This window comes from Triturus cristatus, chromosome 9, assembly GCF_964204655.1.
Source record: "Triturus cristatus chromosome 9, aTriCri1.1, whole genome shotgun sequence".
In the NCBI taxonomy this organism is placed as follows: Eukaryota; Metazoa; Chordata; class Amphibia; order Caudata; family Salamandridae; genus Triturus; species Triturus cristatus.
The window spans coordinates 579,728,201-579,752,189 of NC_140592.1; the positions used below are offsets into that span (position 1 = coordinate 579,728,201).

Genomic DNA, 23,989 nt, shown 5'->3' on the forward strand with positions numbered 1-23,989 from the left:
CTCGTCTACAATTGGCAATGGTCAGCGGGTTAGAGCCATGAAAAAGATGCGTGAGAGCAAGACATCCCCCCTCCCTCCAAGCATCGAAGGGCCCCTCTCGCAGAGCTGGAGGGAATGCCGGGTTAAAGTGTATGGGTGTAAAGGGCGACGGGAACGTAGCCCACCGCTCGTCCCCAGACACCGAATCCCAAGCCTTCAGGGTGGTGCCAGTGGGTGTACTGATATACGCGTTCCGGGGTCTATCCCCCCTCGGCCTCCAGACCAGGTCCCAGATCGTTCGTCCCGCCACACTTCTATCCATATGCAACCAGTGTTTCTCCGAGATGGGCTGAGTCCACTCTACCAAAACCCTTAATTGAGCTGCCTTGTAATAGAGGCGCAGATCCGGTAGGCCCACCCCCCCCCCCTGAGGGCGCCGGAGAGTTGCAAACGAGAATCTAGCCCGTCCCCCCTGCCACACGAAGCGAAGTATAAGAGTCTGAATGCGACGGAAGAAATCGTTATCTAAGACAATAGGGAGAGCCTGAAACAGATATAAGAACTTCGGGAGAAGAGTCATTTTTATCGCATGAATTCTTCCCAGCCAAGAGATAAACAATGGTTTCCAGCTGTTCAGGTCAGCCTGGACTGAGGCCATAAGGGGGGGAAAATTGGCCTAATACAGTTTCCCGACCGTGGGCGTCAGGCGGACCCCCAGATAAAGTAAGGAAGAGTGGGTCCACAGCAGAGGCGAGAGTGGGCGGAGGCGATCAACTTCCGCGCTCGATAGTGTGAGGTTAAGCACGTTGGATTTGTCGTAGTTCACCTTGAAGCCCGCCACCGCCTCGAAGCGTGCCAGTGCCTCCTGAACCTGGGGGAGGGAGTGCGCAGGGTCCGCCAGGGAGAGCAGGACGTCATCCGCAAACAGGGAGATCTTATGTTGCTCGCCCGTGAATGGCAAGCCCCGGATGCCCGAGTGCTCTTGGATCGTCAGTGCCAAGGGCTCGATACTTAAGGCGAAGAGCAATGGAGATAGGGGACATCCCTGACGTGTGCCTCGGGAGTGGGAGAAGAAGGCGGAGAGTCGGCCGTTAACTGCGACTCGCGACCGAGGGTCGTTGAAATTGGCTTTGAGCATGGTCAAAAATCGGCCCGAAAAAGCAAACGCGGTCAGGGTTCGAAACAGAAAGGGCCAGTCCACTCGGTCGAACGCCTTTTCGGCATCGAGTCCGAGCAGCACCGCTGGGATGTTAAAGCGATTGGCCTTCTCGATGAGGTGTATCACCCTTCGAATGTTGTCGTGGGTTTGACGCCCTTTAATAAAGCCCGATTGGTCCGGGTGGATAAGCTCCGGCATCAGATCTTGCAGCCGGGTCGCAAGGATAGAAGAGTACAACTTAGCATCGATGTTAAGCAGGGCTATCGGCCGATATGACGAGCAGGCAGAGAGGTCCTTACCCGGCTTAGGGATGATGGAGATGACCGCCTCCATCATTGATGTCGAGGAAACCCCTGCGTCAGCCATAGCATTGAACAGCTGGACCAGGAAGTCGCTAATATCCGCCGCAAAGGATTGGTAGAAGAGGGCCGTAAAGCCGTCCGCTCCAGGCGCCTTATGGGGTTTCAGAGATTTTATGGCACTTAACACCTCTTCTCGGGTGATGGGGGCAGAGAGCCGGTCATTCCACTCGCTCGAGACCTGAGGGAGCGGAAGTGCGCCCAGGAAAGCCCCCTGGGCAACGGGGTCCAGGGCACTGCCCGAGTACAACTTCGCGTAGTACGTTCCGAAGAGGTCAGCTTTAATCTCATCCCGATGCTGGAGCGTGCCAGCTGCGTCACACACTCCTCCTACATACTCCTTCTCCTGTTTGCGGCGAAGTTGGCGAGCCAGATGTTTTCCCACCTTATTCCCCTGAGCATAGGAGAGACGGCGGAGCTTCAGGAGGGTGAACTCCGCCCTGTTGTTATAGTGGGCTCGGAGTCTACCCCGAAGGGCTGTCAGCTGCCGCAGTATTTGTCTGGAGGGTTGGGTCTTATGGACCAGCTCCAGCGCGGCGAGGTCCCTTTCCAGCGTCTCACGTTCCATCCTCCTCGAGCGATTGAGAGCCGCGTTGAGGGCTAAGCAGCTACCTCTTATAGAAGCCTTGAAGGCGTCCCACGTATTGAAAACCGACGTGTCCCCCACCGGGTTGAGTTCGAAGAAGTCCCGGATTGCTTTACGAAGCCCCGTGCACGAGGTTTCATCGCGTACCAACAAAGTCGGAAAGTACCACCTGCGCGGGACGGCACTCTCCGGTGCCCAGTGAAGACCGAGCGCGAAGAGACCATGGTCAGAGACCGAGAGAGGGAAGATCTTGGCTTCCCTCAGGGACCCCCGGAGTGATTGACTATAAAAAATGTGATCCAGACGGGAATAAGAGCGATGCACGTGCGAGAAAAAGGTATAATCTCGAGACAGGGGATGTAGGGAGCGCCAGCCATCCAACAAACCCAGTTCGTCAAACTTCTGACGTAGCTCTGCGGAGAAAAGACCCGTCTCCGCTCTCTGGCGATGCGAGGTATCCAAATCTCTATCCCAGACCAAGTTGAAATCCCCCATCACGAACAGCGCCCCTTCCACAAAGTCCTCTATGGCACTCAACAAATCTAGCAGGAACCCATTTTGCCCCGTATTGGGAGCGTATAACACTAAAAAGGAGCAAGTTTTACCGAGTAGGACACCTTTGACGACAATCCACCTGCCCGCCCTATCGCTCCTGACCCCCAAGGGTTGAAACTGAAGTGTCGAGCGGATCAACAGAGCCACTCCCCTGTGTTTGGAGGTCGCTGAGGATCTATAAATAAAGGGGAATTGTTTGTTTCAATCTAGTCTCATCCTTTCGGGCCAGGTGGGTCTCCTGCAGACCAACTACATCCAGGTGGTGATCTAGGATATATTTCCAGACCTTCTGGCGTTTCTGGGGGGAGTTCAGCCCCTGTACATTCCAAGTCCCTAGGGTAACAGGCATAGCTCACCCTGCACACGTCCCCTCTCTACCGGCCTCACCTGCTCAAAAAGCCTCACGTGCCCCGCCATCCAATACCCGTCCCTCTCCCACCCGCAGTTTCGAGATCGATAGCGTCCCTCACGCATGCCAGTAACCCTCCTCTGTGCTCCCCCACCCTCCTCCCCCAACCCCCGCCAAACAACAGTCCTACTCCACACACGCCCCCATCATCCGGCCACCACCACCGGTCCCCCCCGCCCGACCCACCCCCCCCCTCCCGCCCCCCCCTCCCGCCCCACCCCCCCTCCCGCCCCACCCCCCCTCCCGCCCCCATCCCAAACGTGACCCAACAACTACCCAACAAAACCCCCCCTTCAAAAACACATAAACCAACAATCCCCAAAAATGGAGTACCCCTGGGCCCCAGAGGCCTGCAGCGAGGGCCAGTGTTGAGACCCTCTGAGAGCAGGAATCCAGATAGCAGTCAGTGTTCCATCCGCTCCCCAGTCCGGGGTGTCTTCCCCAAAAGTACATAGCCCCCACGGTACCTGAGTGGAGGGGGGCGTCCCTCCGACGCACAGCAGCCTCCCGTCTCCCCTCATGCCGCCGAGGAGCTGTCCTGTGCCGGCGGCACTGTCGCAGTCACCACCGAGGCCACTGCTCCACTTCGTTCCTGTTGGCTGGCCGCAGGATCCGGCCTATTCTGCTGCGCGGGGCGCCCCACCCTATGCCATGAGGAGGAGCGTCGCCGGCGCCGCGACGGGGATCGGCCCTCCCTCGGAGAGGGGGCCGCGCTATCTAGTCCAAGGAGATCCTTGGCAGCTTGAAGTGAACGGATCTGGACCAGTCTGTTCTGCCACCTGAAGACGAGACGAAATGGATGGCCCCAAGAATAGGCCACAGCCTGGTCGCGCAGGAAGGAAGTCACTGGTTTGAAGGCGCGCCGCTTCTGCAGCGTCGATGCCGCCAGATCCTGAAACAGCTGGGGACGATGGTCACGGAACCGCAGATCCGGAATACCCCTCGCCTTCCGGAGGATTCGCTCCTTGATTTGAAAATCCTGGACGCAGACCAGGATATCTGGAGGAGGGGCCCCCGCGCCTCTCAGGAGGCCCACTCTATGGACCCTGTCCATCTTGACGTCTTGCAGGCCGTCCTCGTTAAGGATCTGCAGGAAGAGGGCCGCCACGTAGGTCCCCCGCCTCACCATCCCAAGGTACTGCTCGAATGCGGATGTTGTTCTGGCGGGAACGATTCTCTAGGTCCTCCGCATGGGCCTGAAGATCCAGGTTCTGCTCCATTAGCCGTATCACATCTTGTTGGAGCTGGTGCACGTCCCCCGCGAGCCCCAAATCATGTTCCTCCAGTGTCGCCACCCGTTCGCCGATGCCATCCACCTCTCTTCTCATCTCCTTGAGATCCGTGGCGAGCTGGGTGCGGAGCTCCGTGATGTCCGCTTTGATAGCAGAGAAGAGCTCCAGCATAAAGGCCTTGGTAGCCGGCGCCTCCTCATCTCGCTGCCGGGAGGACCCGCTGGGACCGGGAGGCGTCGGCGGCTGCACTCCCTTCGGAGGCCCCTCCTTGCCGGACTTTCCTTTGCTGGACTTGTTGGACATCTCGGCTGTCACGGCAACCACGGCTCCGAAAGGCCCAGAGGTAGGTAGCGCCACCGGTCGCCGGACGCAGTTTCTCCGGGGTCGCCCTCCTCCACGGTCCCACCGGCGCTGCGATTCTCCTAAAGTTCTGGTTCAGATGGCCCCCCGTCGAACACGTCCAGGCCCTATGCAGCTGAAGTCTCCAGGCAAGGCGGAGCAGGGAGGAGCCCCTCCACGCCTCCAACCGGGCAGCGATCACCCCTCCCGGCCCTCTCCACCGAGGCCGCGGACGCACTCTCTCCCGTTCCGGGTGGTGATCTCCCTGCGCCTCGAGGCGCTTTACCGGCGTTCCCAGGTACACACCTCCACTGCTAGGGCGCCTCACTCTCCAAGGCGGCTCGCACTCCCCACCTCTGCCCAGCCTCAGGGTCCAAAGCCATGCCCGCTGATCCGTCCCGTGGCTCCTCTTCACCGCCAGCCGCCGGGCCCAGGTAACAAAGAATGGGGCACTAGTGGAGGCCCTCCCAAAGTCACACCGGCCACAGCGACCCTGCCCCCAGTCTCCAGCTCCGGCCGCAGTCCCCAGTCGGAGCGCCTTACCGCTGTAGCCGTGGGTCTCAGCTCGGTCCGACCGCCGAAGTGCCCCGTTTCAGACCGGGGGAAGGGCGAGAATGTGGGCAGGTCAGTCACCGTCGGGGCAGAGGCAGGCCCCCCGACTCGTGGATCGCGGCAAGCAAGGCGGCGTAGCCCCAGGAGTCACCCCACAGGCCGGGATCTCTCTTCGGCCGTGCGGCGCCGTCCGCCGCCTCCAGGCTCCGTATGCGAGGGGTGGGCTCCCAGAGACCCGGCAGGCCGTCCCCCACTCGGGAGGGTAGCTCAGCATCCGGTGCGGGCCAATCTGCCCTCCGGCGGCAGCAGCGCCGACGCTGCGGCGTCACAGGCGGCACCGCCTCCAGCCGTGTCGTCAATCGAGGTCCCCGGCCTCGGATGGGCAGCCACGTCACAGGCCTCTCTGCCGCCAGGCGGCCCTCTCTCCGCCACTCGATCCGCCCCTAGCTCCAGATCGCCTACAGAGCCTCCGGTGGTTCGGCGCCGGCTCTAGAGTGTCCGACAGGGATCCGGGAGGAAGCTACACAAAGCTAATGCAATCTCGGCGGCGGAGGGACTGGAAACACGTCCTACTCCGTCGCCATCTTGGACACGCCCCGAAGTCCCTACTTAGTTATTTGGGTGTTTTATTTGACCATAAATTAACTTGGAATGGTCTGAAGGAGGAAAAGGTAAAAGACATGAATAAAGCCCTGGGAGTTATTGCTAATTATGCACATAGACTAGGCACATGGTCGCCAGGAGTGATCTTAAAATTATGTCGGGCATTTTCTTTTTCTAAAGCCACGCATGGAAGTGAGATCTGGGGTTATACGGCAGTTGAAAAATTACAAACCTCTGAAAATAAATTTTTAGGACTGATTCTGAAGGTGCCACAGGGAACAGCCACATACTCTGTACACGAGGAACTGGGGGTCAAATATATCACAGACTTTTTTGCAGTTAAGCCTCTACTCTGCTGGGTAAATGTATGGTTCAATGAAGAGGCTTCTTTTAATCAACCTGTAATTGTGGATTTTCTTTCCATGGATCATGCATTGAAAATCCTTTGGCTAAGATATATTAAAGATTCATTTAGTGCCCTTGGAAGACCAGATATATTAATGAATTATGAGAAAGTGAAGAGGGTGTGTGAGAAGTTGGCCTGATGTATGATGTCACCTTATATCAGTCCAAATACCCTTATGGTGATTGGTTGTAAAGTCAACCTTATAGACCAGCTATCCTAGTGGTAGCATGGACAAGAGCAGTCTTAGGCTAAACTCTGAATGGCATGTGAAGCCAGCTGTGATACCATATGTAATCCCTTGAATACCAAATGAAAGGACACCACAACAGATATATATATAAAATAAAGTGTATTTATTCTAGACAAACCCTCAGCACTCTTTATGAGATTAGAGGTAAGTACAACACAGTCTTATTTATGCATACATTAAGTCACACAGGTAAGTAATACAGTTAGGCCCTAGGGGCCACACAAACCATATACTAAGTAAGTGGTATAAGGACCACTGTCACGGAAATAGGATAGGCCTAGGCCTAGGGAATCGCTGGGGCTACACTATACTACCAAAGGTTAGGAAGTGGGAGGCCCACGGGATTCAGGTGCAGAGTGGAAACACTCACGCGTAAAAGTCACTAGCAATAGTACAGTTTAGAAATAGATAGATTTAGGACACTTCCGGAGTAGCTAGTAAGTCGAGACTGGAAAACTAGACACTAGGATAGTCACTATCCTGTTGAGCACCGGAGTACCCAAGTTACCTAGCCCACAGGCTGCGGGTGCATAGGGGTGAAGTTGCGTCGGGTTTCGTCGTCGACTCCTATGGATGCCTGTAGAAAGATGCTGACAGGCAATCAGATGAAGAGTGTCCGGTGGATCCCAAGGCTGGGATCAAGAAGAGAGGAGACCTGCAAGCAGAAGGGACAGAGTCAAGGTCACTAGCCAGTGACCACGTGGAACCAGGAAGGAACCAGGCGATGTCGTGAAGATTGCAGGTGAAGGTGAAGCTTGTCGCTGCAGCCACGAGGACCAGGAAGCGTCGAGGACGACCAGGACCAGGAGGCGAGCTGTCCCACGAAGGCTTTTGCTGTCGGCGGCGTCGAAGTTGGACTAGGACTCACCAAGCCTTGGCAAGCGGAACCCACGAAGAACGGAGGACTTGCTTCTGGTGCAGACCAGGAAGGTCTGGGGTGCTTCTTCTTTGCAGAGAAGCGGGAGCCAGTCTGGAGGAGCCAAACCAGCGCTGAAGATTTCAGGGTGCGTCGTCTCAAAGGCCACTAGCCAGCGGGCAAGCACCGGACAGACGCGGCAAGCAGGAAAATGCAGAAGGGCCCCACGCAGGACTCGTGGAGTGTGGGGGGCTGGTCTTCGGTGCAGATGGTGCTTGGGGTTGGGGCTTCTCAATCCCCGGTGCACAACTTCGAGGGTACCTCAGAAGCTGCGCTTGAAGATACTAGCCACTTTTCCCAGGTAGCCGGTCCCACGTCTCTCGTCGCCTCCACGGATCTCAGCACGGCTGTGGATGTGGATCAGGGTCGGAGAAGTCTGGAAGTCAAGGCTCTGGTCGGGCTCTGCAGTCGGTCCCTCGTAGAACTTTAGCAAAGCAAAGGGTAGTCTCTTGATGGTGCCTGTTTGCACAGGGTAGCCACTCCTTGGCCACAAGGGAGATTCTTCAGTCTTCTTCTTTCGTCGAATGTCGAAGATCCAGAGTTTCTGTTCAAGTTTGCAGGTTCAGGATAATCTAAAGTCTTGAGGCCCAACTCCCACTCTTATACTAATCTGGGGGGCTGGGATACCTGCTAGGTCACGCCTTATGGGTGGGACCTGGAAGGGGGTGGTTACACCCACTTCCCTTTGTCCAGTTTCGCGCCAGAGCTGGGGCGCCCCAGCGCCGGTTTGAACTGGACTGTGCGAGGAACACCTTGTGTGCCCCAGGCATGTCTCATTCCTTTCAGCCCACCCTGCCCCAATACACTAAAGTCTGTCTGGGGAGGTGCTAGCACCTCCCCAAGCAGGAAACCTATTGTCCAAGCCTCCCTGGCCGGGATCACTCCCAGCAGCAGGAGGTCAGACTTGTGTCTGTGGCAGCAGCATCCATTTTGTGATGCTGAGGCTTTGGTTAGAGTTAAACAGCAAAGTAGGATTTTAACATGTCTCTCCCTGTAGAAGGGGGGAATAATATCCTCATCACCAGAAATGGTATGGGGGTATTATTCCAAAGTGTTAGACACCTTACACGACATGTTTTGATAAAGCCAAACCATAGTTACCATAACCGTTTAAGATTATAAGGCACTTTAAGAGTATATGGTAGGCTATATCATAGAACAGCTATAAGGACATGGTTCCGAAAGCTGCAGACAGGCTCAGCTCATGCTAGAGCACCATCTCACATGTTACCAAGCACTCTGCCTCCAGGATTGTTAAGGCCTGCCATAGGAGTGGCTGATAGGTACACATGTGTCTATATATAAGGTAGATATAGATATACTATATCTAAGCAAGGGGTGATTACACGACCCTGCCCCAGCTGAGTGATCAGCCAGTTGTGTCTGATTGGAAGGCCAGACCAGGGGTGGCATAATACATGCTGCAGCCCCTGGGAGGCCTAGGGTACACCTATGCCCTGGGTACCTAGGGTACACTGTACAGGGTCCAATAAGGTGATCCTTACCAATTGGTTATGTACCTAGGGTACATGGAGTCCATTTTAAAGAGAGAGCAGACAGCCTGAGACCCTGAATGGCAGGATCTCAGGCCAACTAAGTCGAAAAACCAGCTAGACACTAGGCAAAAAGTTGGGGGTAACCATAGTCAGATATCCACCTTCCTACAGGGTGGATAAAAATGTAATTAAAGATCTATTTTTTAGAACAAACAAGGTTGAGCCTGAAGGTAATGAACTTAAAAAGCCTACGGTAAGAATGCATTTGTTAAATCAACGCCAGATATGGAGCCTTACCGCTCAATTTTAACCAAGTCTGCTGAGCATTTTTCAATTACCCGTTTTAGATTTAATATGCTTCACCACCTAGTTGCCTCCCCTCCTGGTTTTGTAGCACGCACTGAAGACAGGGGGCCCTGTGGCAGCGATATCTGAAAGAGACTACTAGCCGCAGAGTCCTTAACGTAGAATTATCCTCAGGCGTGAGACTGGACCCGCAAAACGTTCTTGCCCAGCATCTCTGCGCCTGTTTCAGGCCTTCTTTTCCGCTTTTGAGCGTTTTCTTGGGAGCAGTGTGCGAATGCCTTCGGGCTTCAAGACGTGCTTGTCTTGCGCTCGCCAGTTGTCGGCAACGGATCCTCACCCCATCTCCGTGTGGTGTTTGGGGGAGCACCACGACTCCAGACTGTGAGGCGTGTCAGCAAATGAAGCCGAAGTCCCGGCGGAAACGCCGGATGAAACTCCTTTCGGCATGCATGTCCAGGTCGGCGTCGGCGCCACGTCCGTCCCCCGCGGACGGCTTCAAGAACCTCCGTCTCCGACATCGTCCTTCTCCCAGGCCGCAAGGGCGTCGCTCACCTGTAGGTAAGTGTCGCAGTTTGTCCCGAGGCCCGATCCCCGGCCTGTTGGGGGTGAGGGTCTTCCGAGGGTGGTGCAGCCCCGCGTGTCACCACCCTATCCGCCGTTCCCTGGCGCGGGGGTGACCAGAGCCCAGATGGAGGCCTATGCAGCGGCCTTGCAGGCCTCTTTGTCTCTTCCCACTTCTCCTCTTCCTGGGACGTCTGCGGATCCCTTGCCGCGTGCGGGGCCTTCTGTGGCGTCGCCGGCGGATCCGGCTCCGGCACCGACAGGTTCAGATCTAGGTTCGGCGGATGTGGTGCTGTTGGTGTGCGGCCCTTCGGAGTTCCCTCCTTCGGACCACGGTGCCTCTGCCTCGCCGTCCCTGTAGTGTCGCGGGAGGTTGCCGAGGCTCGGGGCGTGTCCTCTAGTTCCCCTCTGTCCTCTGGGCAGGCGAAGGCCTTGTCTTCGGCCGAGGTGATGCCACCCAGGCGCCGGCGGCTGCTGGCCCTGGCGGTGCCGCAGCGGCCGGCTAGGGGTCTGGGCGTGTCCCCAGGCCCACCTCGTCCATCCACGCAGGCGGCTGTCTCGTCGGAGATAGTCAACGCCTTTTCGGTGCCGTTCCTTCGCTGCCCCGGCTCCGACCCAGCCTCGGTGTCCTGCGCCGTGCGTTGTGACGGAGGTCGTTCCGGCGTCCCCTTCTGCGCCGGTCGACAGTGACCTGACGCTGGTCTTGGACTCTACGGCGCCGGGTCGTTGACTCTTCTTCGGACGTCCCCTCTTCTCTAGAGGTTCGGTGGTTGTTGGTTTCATCTTCTCTGGAGACGGGTCACTGTGTCGTGGCTTTTTCCCCAGCGTCTTCTTAGGACGGCTCGTCGCCGTGCCTGCAGTCTTCGCAGGAGGCACCTCAGGCTCCCCATTCCTCAGTCCCCCTTCCTGGGCTTGGCCTTTCCTTTCTCCGGTTGGACTGGGGGACGGCCGCCTTAGCTTGCAGCCGTCGCCCACAGAGGAACTGCTTTCCCCGCCGAGGGGCCCTATGGAGGCCAGTGCTGCCTTCGCTCGGGCTGTTTCCACGGCGGCGGGAATCTTGCGCATGTGCGTTCCAGCTGCCCATTTCCCCACGGATCATCTTCTGGAGGTCCTCCATCAGGGCTCTGGTGGTCGGGAGCTGCTTCTTCCCTTCGAGGCTTCGCTCCACACTTCTCTTTTGGGGGCTTGGAGCGGCCCGCCATGGGGGACCCGGTGCCCCAGCAACTTCAGCACCGCCACCGCTCTGTGCCGCGCGATCCTGTCTGTCTTTCCCTACACCCCTCTATCAGGGTCCCTCTTTTACAGACTGCCTTTCCCTCCCTGCCATCGGTGTTGTCTCCCCCGTCATGGGAGGCCCGCTGGTTAGATTCCTGGGGGCGCAATATCTTTGCCTTCACCAGTGCGGCTCTGCGGGACCTTAGCACTCTTTGTGTATTGGCTAGGGCCACTTCTTGCTTGTGGGATTCTGCAGAGCCCTTATGTCTGCCACTTCTCAGGAGGGTGCCTGTGTTGATCTGAGGCACCATGTGTTGGATGGCCGGGAGCTGGCTGCCTTTATTCTTCACTCGGCTCTGGACATTTCTGAGGTGCTTGGTCGTACCATGGCTTCATCGGTGGCCCTTCGTCGGCATGCCTGGCTCCGGGATATTGTGTTCCTGGAGAACGTTAGGGAACGGCTGGTGGACCTTCCCTTTGATGGCGCTCTTTTGTTTCACGCCCCTGGGCATTCTGCCCTCAGTGACCTGTGAGTCGGTCTGTGTTTTGGGAGGTGTTCTCCTGTTGCAGTATCCCTGGTGGTGTGTTGTGTGGTTGATGTGCCTTTAGGTCCTTTTGTTAGGCCTTTGGTGCTGTTGGCTGCTGGTCCGGCCCTTTTTTGAATTGTGGTTTTGGCTGTTGGTAAGCCGTGTAAGCCCTGCGATTAGGCCTTATGTGTTTCTTTATTGGCTGATTGGCAAGCTGTCTGCGGTTTTCTCCGCAGGTCTTTCTGTTTGTCCTCTGCTGCGGAAACTTTTTCCTAAGAGGGTTCCTAGGTTCTGGGACATAACATGTCCTATGTGGGGTAATGGTAGCTGTTATATAGCTTTATCATGTGCTGGGGAGGAGTGGTAGTCCTTCAGGCTTCTGTTCTCCGTGGCATCACGGTATGTCGCAGGTGCGATCTTCTTGCTGATGGTTTTGGGGTGGCTTGCATTGTGCCCCGGTCTGTTCTTCTCATGGATCGGTGTGTCACTAGCCTAGTCCGGCCTGCTGTCTGCGGCATTGGGTTGTAGCGGTTTTGCGCTTCTGTCCGCCTTGGTCCCCTGTCTGGTGTTCCGGTGGGGGTACTGGTTTCCCTGGTTTTTGTGTTCTGGTGGACGGCTTGGTCCGTCCCCCTTTCTTTCTTTCTTTCTTTCTTTCTTTCTTTCTTTCTTTCTTTCTCTCTCTCTCTCTCTCTCTCTCTCTCTCTCTCTCTCTCTCTCTCTCTCTCTCTCTCTCTCTCTCTCTCTCTCTCTCTCTCTCTTTCTTTCTCTCTCTCTTTCTTTCTCTCTTTCTTTCTCTCTCTCTTTCTCTCTCTCTTTCTTTCTCTTTCTTTCTTGTTCCACTTCCTTCGTGGGTCAGTGTGTGCCGGCCCCTCCCTTGGGGCGTGTCCTGGCCTTTGCCTTCGGCTGGCATCTTGCTTGTTCTGGTTGCGCCGTTCCGTGGTGGTGTCTGCTGCTGGCTGTGCATGCCAGTGCAGGCCTGTTTGTTCTCCTACACCGTTGTGGCCTTTGATGTATTCTTTGTGCCTTTCTTCTTCCGTCTGCACTTTTGGCAGTGCAGCCGTCCCTGCCTTGTCCGCTGCGTGCGGCTGGTGTGTGTACAGCTCTTTCTGTCACTGTGTATGTGTTTATTCAGGTGGGCCCTCTTCTCCCTTGGGGTTGAGGTGGTCCTTGTGTTCCTTGATGCTTTTTCGGGCGCTGTCTGCCCCTGCGGGGTGTTGGGCAGTTCTCCCTTGGTTGAGCTTAGGCTTTCCTGGCCTTTCCCTTCTTGTCCCTGTGGCATGTCCCCGGCTGGGGCCCTGTGTCTCCCCTGGTGGGGAGGCTCTCTTGCAGGCCTTCCTCCCTTCTGGGTATGGCTAGGGTATCTATTCTATGTTCAGGAATCTGCGGCTAGTTGTCTCTATCAGATGTACAAGTTACTTACCTTTGGTAACGATGTATCTGGTAGAGACAATTCTAGCCACAGATTCCTTCATGACCCGCCCTTCCTCCCCGTTCTGCGAGGGCCCTCTGCTTGGGTTTCTGCCGTCGCCTCCCTCTGGGTGACTTGTCTTCTGTGGTGTCCTCTTCGTGTTCTACCGGCCAGGCATCCCTCCAGCTGGTTCCTCTCCAGCTTGAGGGCCTACTTTGCTCTTTCCCTCTGTTGTTAGAGTTTCTGATCCCCAACTGATCTTCTTCGTTAGGGGTTTCTTTTGCCTGTCCTTTGCCAAGGAAGGTTTTGGCCTTCCTTGGCACTGTGGTCTGTGGATGGATTACCTGTCCTTTGACTTCCTGCTCCTTTCAGGAGGTATGGCCATCCTTGGCCGTGTAGTCTGGGGATGGATTGCTGTTGCTCCTCTGTCCCGGGCTTGTTGCACTTCCCTTTGTGGTTGCAGACTCTCTCTCTCTCTCTCTCTCTCTCTTTCACGGCGCTTTCACATGCCTGTGCCTCCAGGATGGCTCTCGCCTTGGTTTGCGAGGTGGTTCCTCGGAGTGATGCTTTGTGCTTTTCTTGCTATGGCTTCGCTGCTCTGGCCTTCTGGTGCTTTACTGCTGCCTGATGCTTTTGCCTTGGCTTGTACAGTTGTTTCTCAGTGTGGTGCTCTGCTCATTTCCTGCTCTGGCCTGCTGTTGTCGCCTTCTGGTGCCTTGGTGCCACTTAGTGATGTTTCTTACCTTTTGTTTCTCACTATTTTTTTTCTCAGTTTTTTTTCACACACTGTTCCCATGCTCTCCTCAGTTTTCTTGTGATGGCTCCGTGTTGCTTTGCGGAAAAGTTCTCCGAAGCAAACTGACGTCAGCGCGCCGGGGTGGGGCTTATGTGAACTCGCTGACGTCACGCCTGCGGAGGACGTCCGGGCGGAGTCACGTGGTGCCGCCCCCCCCCCCCCTTTTTTATGCAAATATTTTTCCCATCCTAAACGACAGTTTCTTAAACACTATTTAGAAGAAATGGGCTTCAGGCAAGCATGTGTTCCCCATTTGCACTTGCAACTATTGCAAACTGATAGTAGTTTGTTGTTACGCAATGTTTAAGTGCAATGTTAAGCTCTAGTAAATCCAGATTTCACTGAGCTGGAGAGGGCTACCATGGCTTTATGCAAGAGCGATAGTTGAAGTAAATGCACAGGGAAATTTTAAGATTATATGACTGTAGTTATGCTATAGGAATCTATATCATTATTTAATGCCGTTTGAGTGTACTATTAAGTGCTATTTTAAAGATTGAGACTGTTTAGATTACCAGGAGATTGATAGTGACTTTTGAATGATTATTGCACAATGAATTAGCATGCTTTTCAATGAATTTGATGCTGTTAATGTAACATCGCTTTTATGGTGGAGTTACTGCCGAATAAACTTTTGTATATCTTTTGTTTATCTATATAAGTACACCAGGTCCACTCCAATGTATCCCACTTCAGTCCAAACTACCCCACTCCATTCCAGTCTACCCTTTTCTAATCCATCAAATCTACCCACTCTTTGCTACCCCACTCCATACTACTCTAAACCAAATTACCAAACAACACGCTACCCCACTCCATGCTACTCCAATCTACCCCCTCTCCAATATTCCCCAACCCACACTACACCATTTACATTTAGCCATGCTGAACAGCAGCCACACTGGTGTACAATGTGGCTAAAACACATTGCCAAAGCCAATAGCTCTCGCATAGGCAAGACCTTTTAGCTTGGCCCCCTCTCACCATTTTCACCCGTCTGCCCCATCGTAATGTAATGTCTGCAATGGCTCAATATAATCCAACAATAAAAGCCATGGCCTTGGAGACTGATTGTTTGTGAATGAAGAGCAGGTTGCTGCATCTATCCTTTATTTTGGCATCTTGTAATTAATTGCCCTGTCAAAGCTTTAAGCACTAGAAATGTTTTACAAAGCATAGTATGTGTTAACAGTTCCGGGTAAGCTTAAAATGAAAATAAATCAAGCTAATAAAACATGAGAGATTCTGCTATTAGAGGAACAATTTGGCAAATCCATGTTTTTAAAACCCTTGCTAGAGTATAAAAATTCAGATACACAAGTTAGCATACTTCCACATTGTTCTCTTCCCCCTTCCCCTCCTTCTCTATGGACAACCAAGGCCTTAGCTTCGGAGATGAAGCAGTCTCCGACATACTTGACAGAACTCCATCTCTCCTTGGTCCTGATGGCAGCTCCGCATCAGGGTCTCAGTCAGACGACTGGAACTCGCTGACAACAATAAAAAGAGTGGTTGAAAATAACTCTACACGGCGCTCTCATGACTGAATACTTACGCGCTAACATCGCACCGACAGGGTTGATTGGTAATAACTTCCCCAGACTTTTCCTTGATGATGCAACCTTTAAAAAGGAATGGTCCCTGATTGCATGGAAGTGCACGAGGGACCTCCTAGTTCTCATCAACACAGCGAGACGCCTGGCAGAGGCTCTCCTGGTGAGATTACAAATTGCGGAAGGAGCACTTAAAACTTCCATCCAGATCTCAGCTTATAAGAATAAGCTTGCTGAGATCAATGCGGAAATCTCTGAGAATAAGGAATACCTCATGAAACAAAAAATAGCCAAATTACAGAAAGATATCCAAAAGTTTGACAAGGAAAAAGTATATCCATATCTAAGGTCAGACTACACATCAGTTAAGAATAGTTATTCCTCTGATGACAATTCAGACAGGAGAAGTTCTTCTGATAGTAACTCCAGTACGGGTAGCTGGGGCAGTAACACTGGCCGTTGTAACCAACGCACCAACTACCACTACAATGTCCCCACCTTTCAGGGACCTCCTTTATTTCCAGGACCTCCACCACCACCCCCTTACTGGCAGTATCAGCCATTTCAACAAGGACCTCCTCAATTCTTTAACAACGGACCCCCTTTTTTAGACAGAGGTTGGGGCAGAGGAAGAGGTCGCAACAGAAAAGGTACACAGAAACAGGTCCACTGGCAGGACCCTCCCATAGGAGGGATGGACACAAGGAGCAAAACTCAGAACAAGAAAAACTAGTGGTTAATTTATCACAACGTGGTCTCTCAGATCTCGAGACATCACTACTACAGAAGGGGTTAGGTTTTGTACCCACCCCTAAAACTGACAAATTTAGAGATGTTTGTGAGGTTCAGAAACTGTTCCGTAAAATAAGACTATGGTCATACTTTATGGACAAGCCAATTAACCAGGGGAACGACTCAGGATTGAGTAACCCATCCACTTTTACACCTCAGAATGCCATGATCCCGGTCGAAATCTTAACTTTTGAGAAGGCGGTATTGAAGGATTTAGCCTTATCTCCTTCCCCTACCCCTTTCCATAACCTATCCAAGACCGAGATACAAATGGCAAACACTCTCGCCAGAGACGAATCTATAATCCTCAAACAGGCGGATAAGGGTGGGGCAACTGTGATCCAATCTAGAGATGATTATGATGTGGAATGCAAACGACAACTTAACAATGACAGGTACTACGCTCCCATCTCCATTGATCCCACTCGTCGCCTTACTAATACCATCTCGATATTAGTACACGAGGCGCTCACCAATGGGTGGATAAATAAGAAAGAAGCAGCTTTCTTAAATGCCACAGAACCCAGGACCCCATACTTCTATACCTTACCCAAGATACACAAAGGTACCATTCCGGTCCCAGGGCGTCCCATAGTTTCAGGGATTGGCTCAATACTTGAGCCATTATCCAAATTTGTCGACCATTTCCTTCAACCCCTGGTGAGGAACATACCATCGTTCATCAGAGACACAACTGATGTCCTCAAAATTATTGATTCAATAGAGGACCCTACTTGCATTGACTTACCTATAACCCTTGACGTAGAGGCCCTCTACACTAACATTCCTCAGGGTGACACCCTTTCAGTCGTAGAAACGGCCTTAAACTCTTTGGATTGGTCTTCCCCAACTCCAGTCACGTTTATAATGGACCTTGCTTCCATAGCACTTCCTGAAATTTTTTTTTGAATATCAGGGGCAACTATACCATCAATGCCAAGGTACTTCGATGGGGAGTACTTTTGCTCCCAGTCTGGCCTGCCTCTATATGGCAGCTTTTGAAGAAGAAATCATTAATACTGATCGCAATCCGTTTCACCAACATCTAGTACTCTGGAAACGGTTTATTGACGATATTTTAATCTTCTGGAATGGTCCTACTGATACCTACAACACCTTTATACAGTGGATCAATCAACAGAACCCTTTCCTGAAGTTTTCCCACACCATCTCAGACACAACAGTTGCATTCTTGGATCTGAGCATCAAGCTATCGGAGGGACAGCTTTCGACAAGCTTATTCAAAAAACCCACAGATCGCAATAGCCTCCTTTTATACCAAAGCCACCATCCCAAAGCCCTTCGAGATAATCTTCCCGTTGGCCAATTCTTACGTATTAGACGTAATTGTACATCCACTAAAGATTACAAAGTAGAAGCTGCCTCTCTAGCCACCAACCTCATGGGGTTATCCTCCCAAGGTGATTAAGGATTCAATGAAGAGGGCTCTCAACAATCCTAGAGAGTCCCTTCTAGAAGTACACCACAAACCACCCGAGGACATCATGACATGTGTCACCTCCTTCACACCCAACTCAGCTCTGACTAAGAAAATTATTCTGAAACACTGGGGGATTCTCAATACAGGAGATCTAAAGATACCGAGACCCAGATTTGCCTACACAAGAACCAGTAGCTTGCGAGATATTTTGATCCACACTAGACCGAAGCAAAAATGTCACCCCATCACAAACTACACTCTGGGGTTTACCACCTGTCAAAGGTCATTTCCCCTGTGGTATGTGTACTGTCTGTGATTTTACTACAACTACCAAGGAAGTTACACTACGTGACAACTTCAAATGGAGTATCCAGAAACATACCAACTGTAACACCAAACAGTGCATCTATTTGATCACTTGCCCCTGTGATTTACAATACATAGGCATGACCATGCGATCAGTCAAAACTCGCATAATTGAGCACAGGAGCAACATACGTTGCCAACGCACCACGACTAAACTCTACAGGCATTTCATGGAGGCACATCACTCCCCTGATTCCCTACATTGGGTTATACTAGAATCCCACATTCAGATTTCCAAGGCTTCGCTGTTTAGGCTTGAACAAAGATGGGTGCATAGACTTTCATGCCACACTGTAGGCCTTAATGATGACATCCCGTGGAGTACCCTACCCTAAATTGGACCCTCCCACCGGGAGATTGATAAGTAAACTCCTGAACTTTTACATACATCGGCACTGAGATATCAGGGTCAGGTATTCTATTTATCGTTGACAGTGATTCAGTAGCCAATATTGCTACAGATGATTTTTATCACTTTGTCTATTTACAGCGAGATTACTACCTCCCTCTTACTTGTACGTTCTACTGAGCTAGCAGTACCTATGATCATATGGCTCAATAGCTCAATGCATAGCGCAACCCTAACAAACAACTTTGGCATTTAGCCCTACATCACATACTTGTCACCATGATAGTGATTGATGTAACCCTGTTTTGAGTGGTTTATTGGGACGCTAGTTCCGTCACCACGGCACCTCTCTACACCACTCTGTTTCGAATTTTGGGTACTCTATAGGATCCCGTCTACATACGATCTGGTTACATCTCCATGCATATGTTTCTTTTGGAGCTACATAGCAACGTGTGGCGTCAATACGTCACATTGCATCTAGTGCCCAATGTCATGCTCAACCACTTGTGATTGGCTCTACAAGCCCCGTGAGGTTCTCCTTCCCACACTATAACGCTACATTCTGACGCTTTGGTTTATTTTGCCTAGCAACTTGACACGTCCTTGCATGATGTCAGCTGAGACTCCACGGAGGCGTTCACACTTTTACGCTTCTGCGTCCCGTACTGTTGCTTAGCAACTTGACACGTTCTTCCACCACTATAACGCTACATTCTGACGCTTTGATTTATTTTGCCTAGCAACTTGACACGTCCTTACATGACGTCAGCTGAGACTCCACGGAGGCGTTCACACTTTCACGCTTCTGCGTCCCGTACCGTTGCTTAGCAACTTGACACGTCACCACGCCATGTGACGGATTATTGCGAGAACTTCACGTTTTACTCTCATTTAGAGTATATCTATCCGTGGCGGCATAGGCTACTCACCACCCCGGTCCCTGGCGGTTAGGGTATGTCTTCCGGATAAGCGTTCATCTACGCTGGTGAGTACTACAGCCAGTTTTTGACCCCTATTCTTGAAACATTACTTGTTTGTTGGCAACCGTGACCTTCACATATCTCTCCCCCTAATTGATCTCCCTGGTTCCCGTGAGCCACGGTAGACCTTCGGTCCTGGGCTCCGGCCTGACTTGTTCCATTATTAGTTGGGGCTTGATTTGGGTTGAATGATCCATTTGGCATTTTTGGATTGAGACGCTGACATCTACGTTTAGTTTTGTTGGCACCATTACAAATCGCGTTGGTATATTTTAATTTCCTTGTTTAATTTTGGCATTTATTCCAGGACCCAATCGGTGTCCTTTGAACAGCCGCCAGCTCCGTTGCTAGTATGTCTAGTTAACGCACTAGGTGAGTGAGCCCATTTGTTGTCTACAGAGCATTGCTATCTAATTAGCAGCTATATACCTTATTATCCCCCACGATTCCCCTTTCCCACGTTCACTTAGCCTTTGAATTAGTGCACTATACAATTACTTGCTGTTAATCACGTCCTGCACGGTGATCCTTGTAACACCAATCTTTAAACATGTTGTATAAGACGAAGAGATTATGTTGTTTTAGTCTTCACTTTATTTTATCTCTACAGGTCAGAAACCTAGGCCGTGGTATGTAGAATTCACGTTACCACTTTATGTAGACAGTTTTTTGATCCTGATGAATTGCCCTGATCCTCCAGACTTGTATGGCAAGAAACATGTTGATCATTGAGAGTAGAGCTTCACGTCTAGACACCTCATTTCTAGGTCTTAGCCACTCTACACCATTTTAATAGGGTAGTCTACCTTCTGAATAAAACATTATTAGGACTGACTGACCCTTTTTAATTTCCCATTTCTGCTACATCCATTACACTAGGCCCCTCACCCCCAAGCACATATCGGCAGGAACAAAAGATCCCCGACAAAGAGCCCCGGTTTCGGGAGCCCGTCAAGGATTGCAGCGCCGACTTGACGAGGGGCAGTGCTCATATGACGAAGCATGACACCTAGCTTGCTGGGTGTGTGAGAGCTCTAGTTCCACCAAGGGAGCTTCCCTGGCTTTCCACTGGTTACGTCCTGATATCCAATTGGTGGCTGAATCTTATCTCCACCTTCTCCCGTATCTCTACCTCCCTGTACATGAGGAACTCTGTACCCTTTTTTTGGTAATAGTCTTTTGGGGTATGTACATTGGACCTCCTTAAATAAAGCCCCCTGTCCCTCTATTTGGATTATTATTCAATATAATCCAACAATAAAAGCCATGGCCTTGGAGACTGATTATTTGTGAATGAAGAGCAGGTTGCTGCATCTATCCTTTATTTTGGCATCTTGTAATTAATTGCCCTGCCAAAGCTTTAGGCACTAGAAATGTTTTACAAAGCATAGTATGTGTTAACAGTTCCGGGTAAGCTTAAAATGAAAATAAATCAAGCTAAAAAAACATGAGAGATTCTGCTATTAGAGGAACTATTAGGCAAATCCATGTTTTTAAAACCCTTGCAAGAGTATAAAAATTCAGATACACAAGTTAGCATACTTCCACAGCCACACTGAGTGTGCAATCTCTGCTAGGGGTCAAGACATTGCGCATCTGTAATGTTTCTCGTTGAAATTTTCCTTGGTAGAGACAGTGGCGAAAGTAGATCGGCTTTGACCTGAATACAACGGTATTTTGGGAGTCTGGGGAGTGGTACTGTTATCACCTTGCTTCAGAGAAGTGCTGTATTGGCGGAACAACTAATAAAATCTAACCAAGGACCTTCACTTCCAGGAAGTCCAGTTACAGTGACTGAAAAAAGGGTTACACTTGGGCTATGGAAAGCATGTATGTGATCTGGTAGCTTATAGCCATTCTATGGAGAAGGAGGTACACCTTCAAATTAAGGTGTTCAAACCAAGAGCTGTCAGGATATTTACTCATTTTTCTGATGGTCTTAGACAAATTGCTCACCGGTTACTGTAATATTCTGTACTAGACAGCATGGTGGGACGACCTCCCCAACTATAGCCAAGTAGGCCCAAATACACTCCTCATCATATGCATTCAGACAGCAGATTTATATTTTCTTGGAGCACTTGTTGGCATGAATAAATAATCTGCACAGGTATGAGCTGGGACGTTGGATTATATTTCTCTGGAGGTACCTCGACCAGCATCAGCTATGACTTACATGAGGGAAAGCATGCCAGAAATAGCTGTATTTGTTACAAGTCAAACGCAATACCTTAAAGCTCCCAGCAGTAACAGGATTGTGAGACCTCATATGAAGTGTTTAAGCTTTTTTGCCTGTTTCTAGGGACTGGTTTCTAAAATGTAGTTTGTCTAGGTATATAAGATGCTGCTGGTAGATAGTCAAGCATATTTGTGTAAATACCAATGAAATTCAGAATGTACTCCTGGCTTCCAACAAGGGATAACTGGAATGCCCACCATAACCTAGCCTCCGTAAGCTGGGCAGGTTCCCTCCTGAGATCATTGAATGTGTCCAGTTTTATATTCTGGACAAATGCTTTTCAATTCTATGACTAGAACTAGAGGGCATGTGCAAAAAAGTGGAACGCTTGTTCTTTTGGGAAACTAAAAGGTATCATCTTGTTGTGTTGCTTGCTTATGAAACTAGTTATTGGCTAATGACCAGTCTTTACAGGTACATTTGGCATCCTTGTCGAGGCACCAAATACAACCATGCCAATACTTCCTAGCTTCTGAAAGGTTGATAAAGGAGTTCATTATTATACTATGTAATGTGTCTAAGTTGATGAGACAACATTTTCAGCTGCTAGACTAGTGAGTAAATGTTAGCAACAAAACTCTAGAACAAAAACGAAAATTTTAAGAACAAAGTGATATTGCCCACCTTGACCTATTCGTTAAGTGATGCCCATAGTCCACATCAGCCATATTCTTTCTTTGCAAAGATTATTTCAAAAACTCTCTTCTCCTGCCGAAAGACTTTGCCGAATGTACAGAGACAAAACTGAGCAATTGTTCATGCTTTGGACACAGTGAATCTTGGTTGCTGGTACTTTCAGAATAAAAGATATCATAGTGAACAGGTCCTCTTCCTCCCTTTGGCTTAGTCAGGGCAAACAGGACTTTGTAAAGCAGTCTGCCAGTGCACTCAATAAGTGGGAAAGTTGTGCTGAGATACTGCAGCAACTCGCCTTTTCAGTGCAGCGACATGATGAACGAGTCCTATTTATAAAGTGTTATTGCTTTGTCCTTGATTTCAGAAGAGAAGTCACAGAGGTATTCTCTGACGTACTTCTGAACTCTAAATTGTCAGGTCTATTTCAATACGTTAAGCATTGCGTCTACCTATCTCTTTCTGTGTACTGCTTGTAATTCTAGGCAAATCATCTGAATGTATGAAAGATATAATGCTGGTAAATAAAGTAAGTTAAGAATACTACATGGTACCAGTGCTTTTGTAATCCGAAGGGGGCCTGTGAAACACTAGTACATTGACTGTAGCTTAAAAGTTCGAAAGGAGGTGGAGATGCTATTATTTTACTTGTGGTTGTAATCATAATACAAATCTAAATGACACAAACAGTGGAAATCTGCAGTTATAGTAATGCTCCCTAATGATGTCATGTTATCAGGGGCACCATGTTCTACTTGAGTTTTCTTTCACAAATCATTGTTTTCTGGCTAAAATGAAATGGGCCAAATCTACTACTTTCAGAATGTCGTTGAAAGGAAAGTCCAGAACTGGAAAATGTTAACCTGTATTTATAGATTTAACTAGTGACCTTGAATTGCATGAAAACAATTTTTTCTTCCATTCTATCTACCATGGAAAATTATCATTTTGCTATTTAGGTCCCACGTTGCAGAATTCTGTACGCCTAACCATACAAGAAACTGTTTCCATTGTTTTTTTCATAACATTCCAGCCTCTTCTCCTGTGTAGCTAGTCTCTGAAATCCCACTTTTTTTTATCCTTCGAACACTGATAAATGGTCTAGTTTATTAATTGCATTTGAGTTTGTTGGCTCGAACAAATAAGTAGCACATGTTCCCAGTTGATAAAGATTTATTGGGAGGAACGCAGATTCAAGAAGAGGTTCACTTGATTTGTATTGTATGTGTGTTAAGTTGTCTTTATTCCCTATCCTAGGTGCGCCAGCAGGCATTACTGTTCATCAAACGCATGTATGAGAAGGAGCAACTGCGAGATTATGTGGAAAAATTTGCACTGAATTACCTCCAGCTGCTTGTCCACCCCATACCACCTTCAGTGTTATTTGGAGCAGACAAGGATACAGGTGACTGTGGTATATTGACTATATACACCCTGCAATAATCTAGGTTTATTCTGCACAAGGCTGTCTCCTAGTATGAGTGTACGCATATTTTGCACTGTTGATAACACAGTTGTTCTAGTACTTCTACTGTTGTGGCCTCCTGTTTCTGATGTATCAGTAGTACTCGGTTAGAAAGTGTGATGGCAGAGAAAGGTCTGAATGCCCCTTATTAACGTGACTAGATACACTTAAAGTAAAAATAGATTAAAGTAAATTCGGGCTTCAGCCCTGCAAGTCAGGCACTCCTTGGAAATTAATGAGCAGTTGCCGGTCTGTGAAAAAATGCTTTGAACCTGTTCTCTTCTTCAAAAGTTGCTTTACCTATTTTTTCTTTCATCATCGTTCTCGTCTGTGGAGTAGGCACTGCGGATACATATTTTAAAAAATGTTTGTAATGCACAACAGGTTTCAGGGATCCACCTTCTAGGTGTAAAATACATCAACAAGTAAAGATACAACAGAGAGGGATGACCATCAAAATGGGAACAAGCTGTACTCTGAGAGATTCAAATGTGTGGAAAGCATTAAAAGGCTT

General features: G+C 50.2%; 1 protein-coding gene across 7 annotated transcripts in view; it reads left to right on the forward strand.

Annotated features, from left to right (window-relative positions):
- SYMPK (symplekin scaffold protein) overlaps positions 1-23,989 on the forward strand; it is a 1,117,730-nt gene that overhangs the window by 616,427 nt on the left and 477,314 nt on the right. For all 7 annotated transcript variants that reach the window (XM_085625602.1, XM_085625603.1, XM_085625599.1 and 4 more), the window contains one exon: positions 23,268-23,415. In XM_085625602.1, coding sequence (XP_085481728.1) covers positions 23,268-23,415 — 148 coding nt within the window. The remainder of the gene's footprint in view (positions 1-23,267; positions 23,416-23,989) is intronic.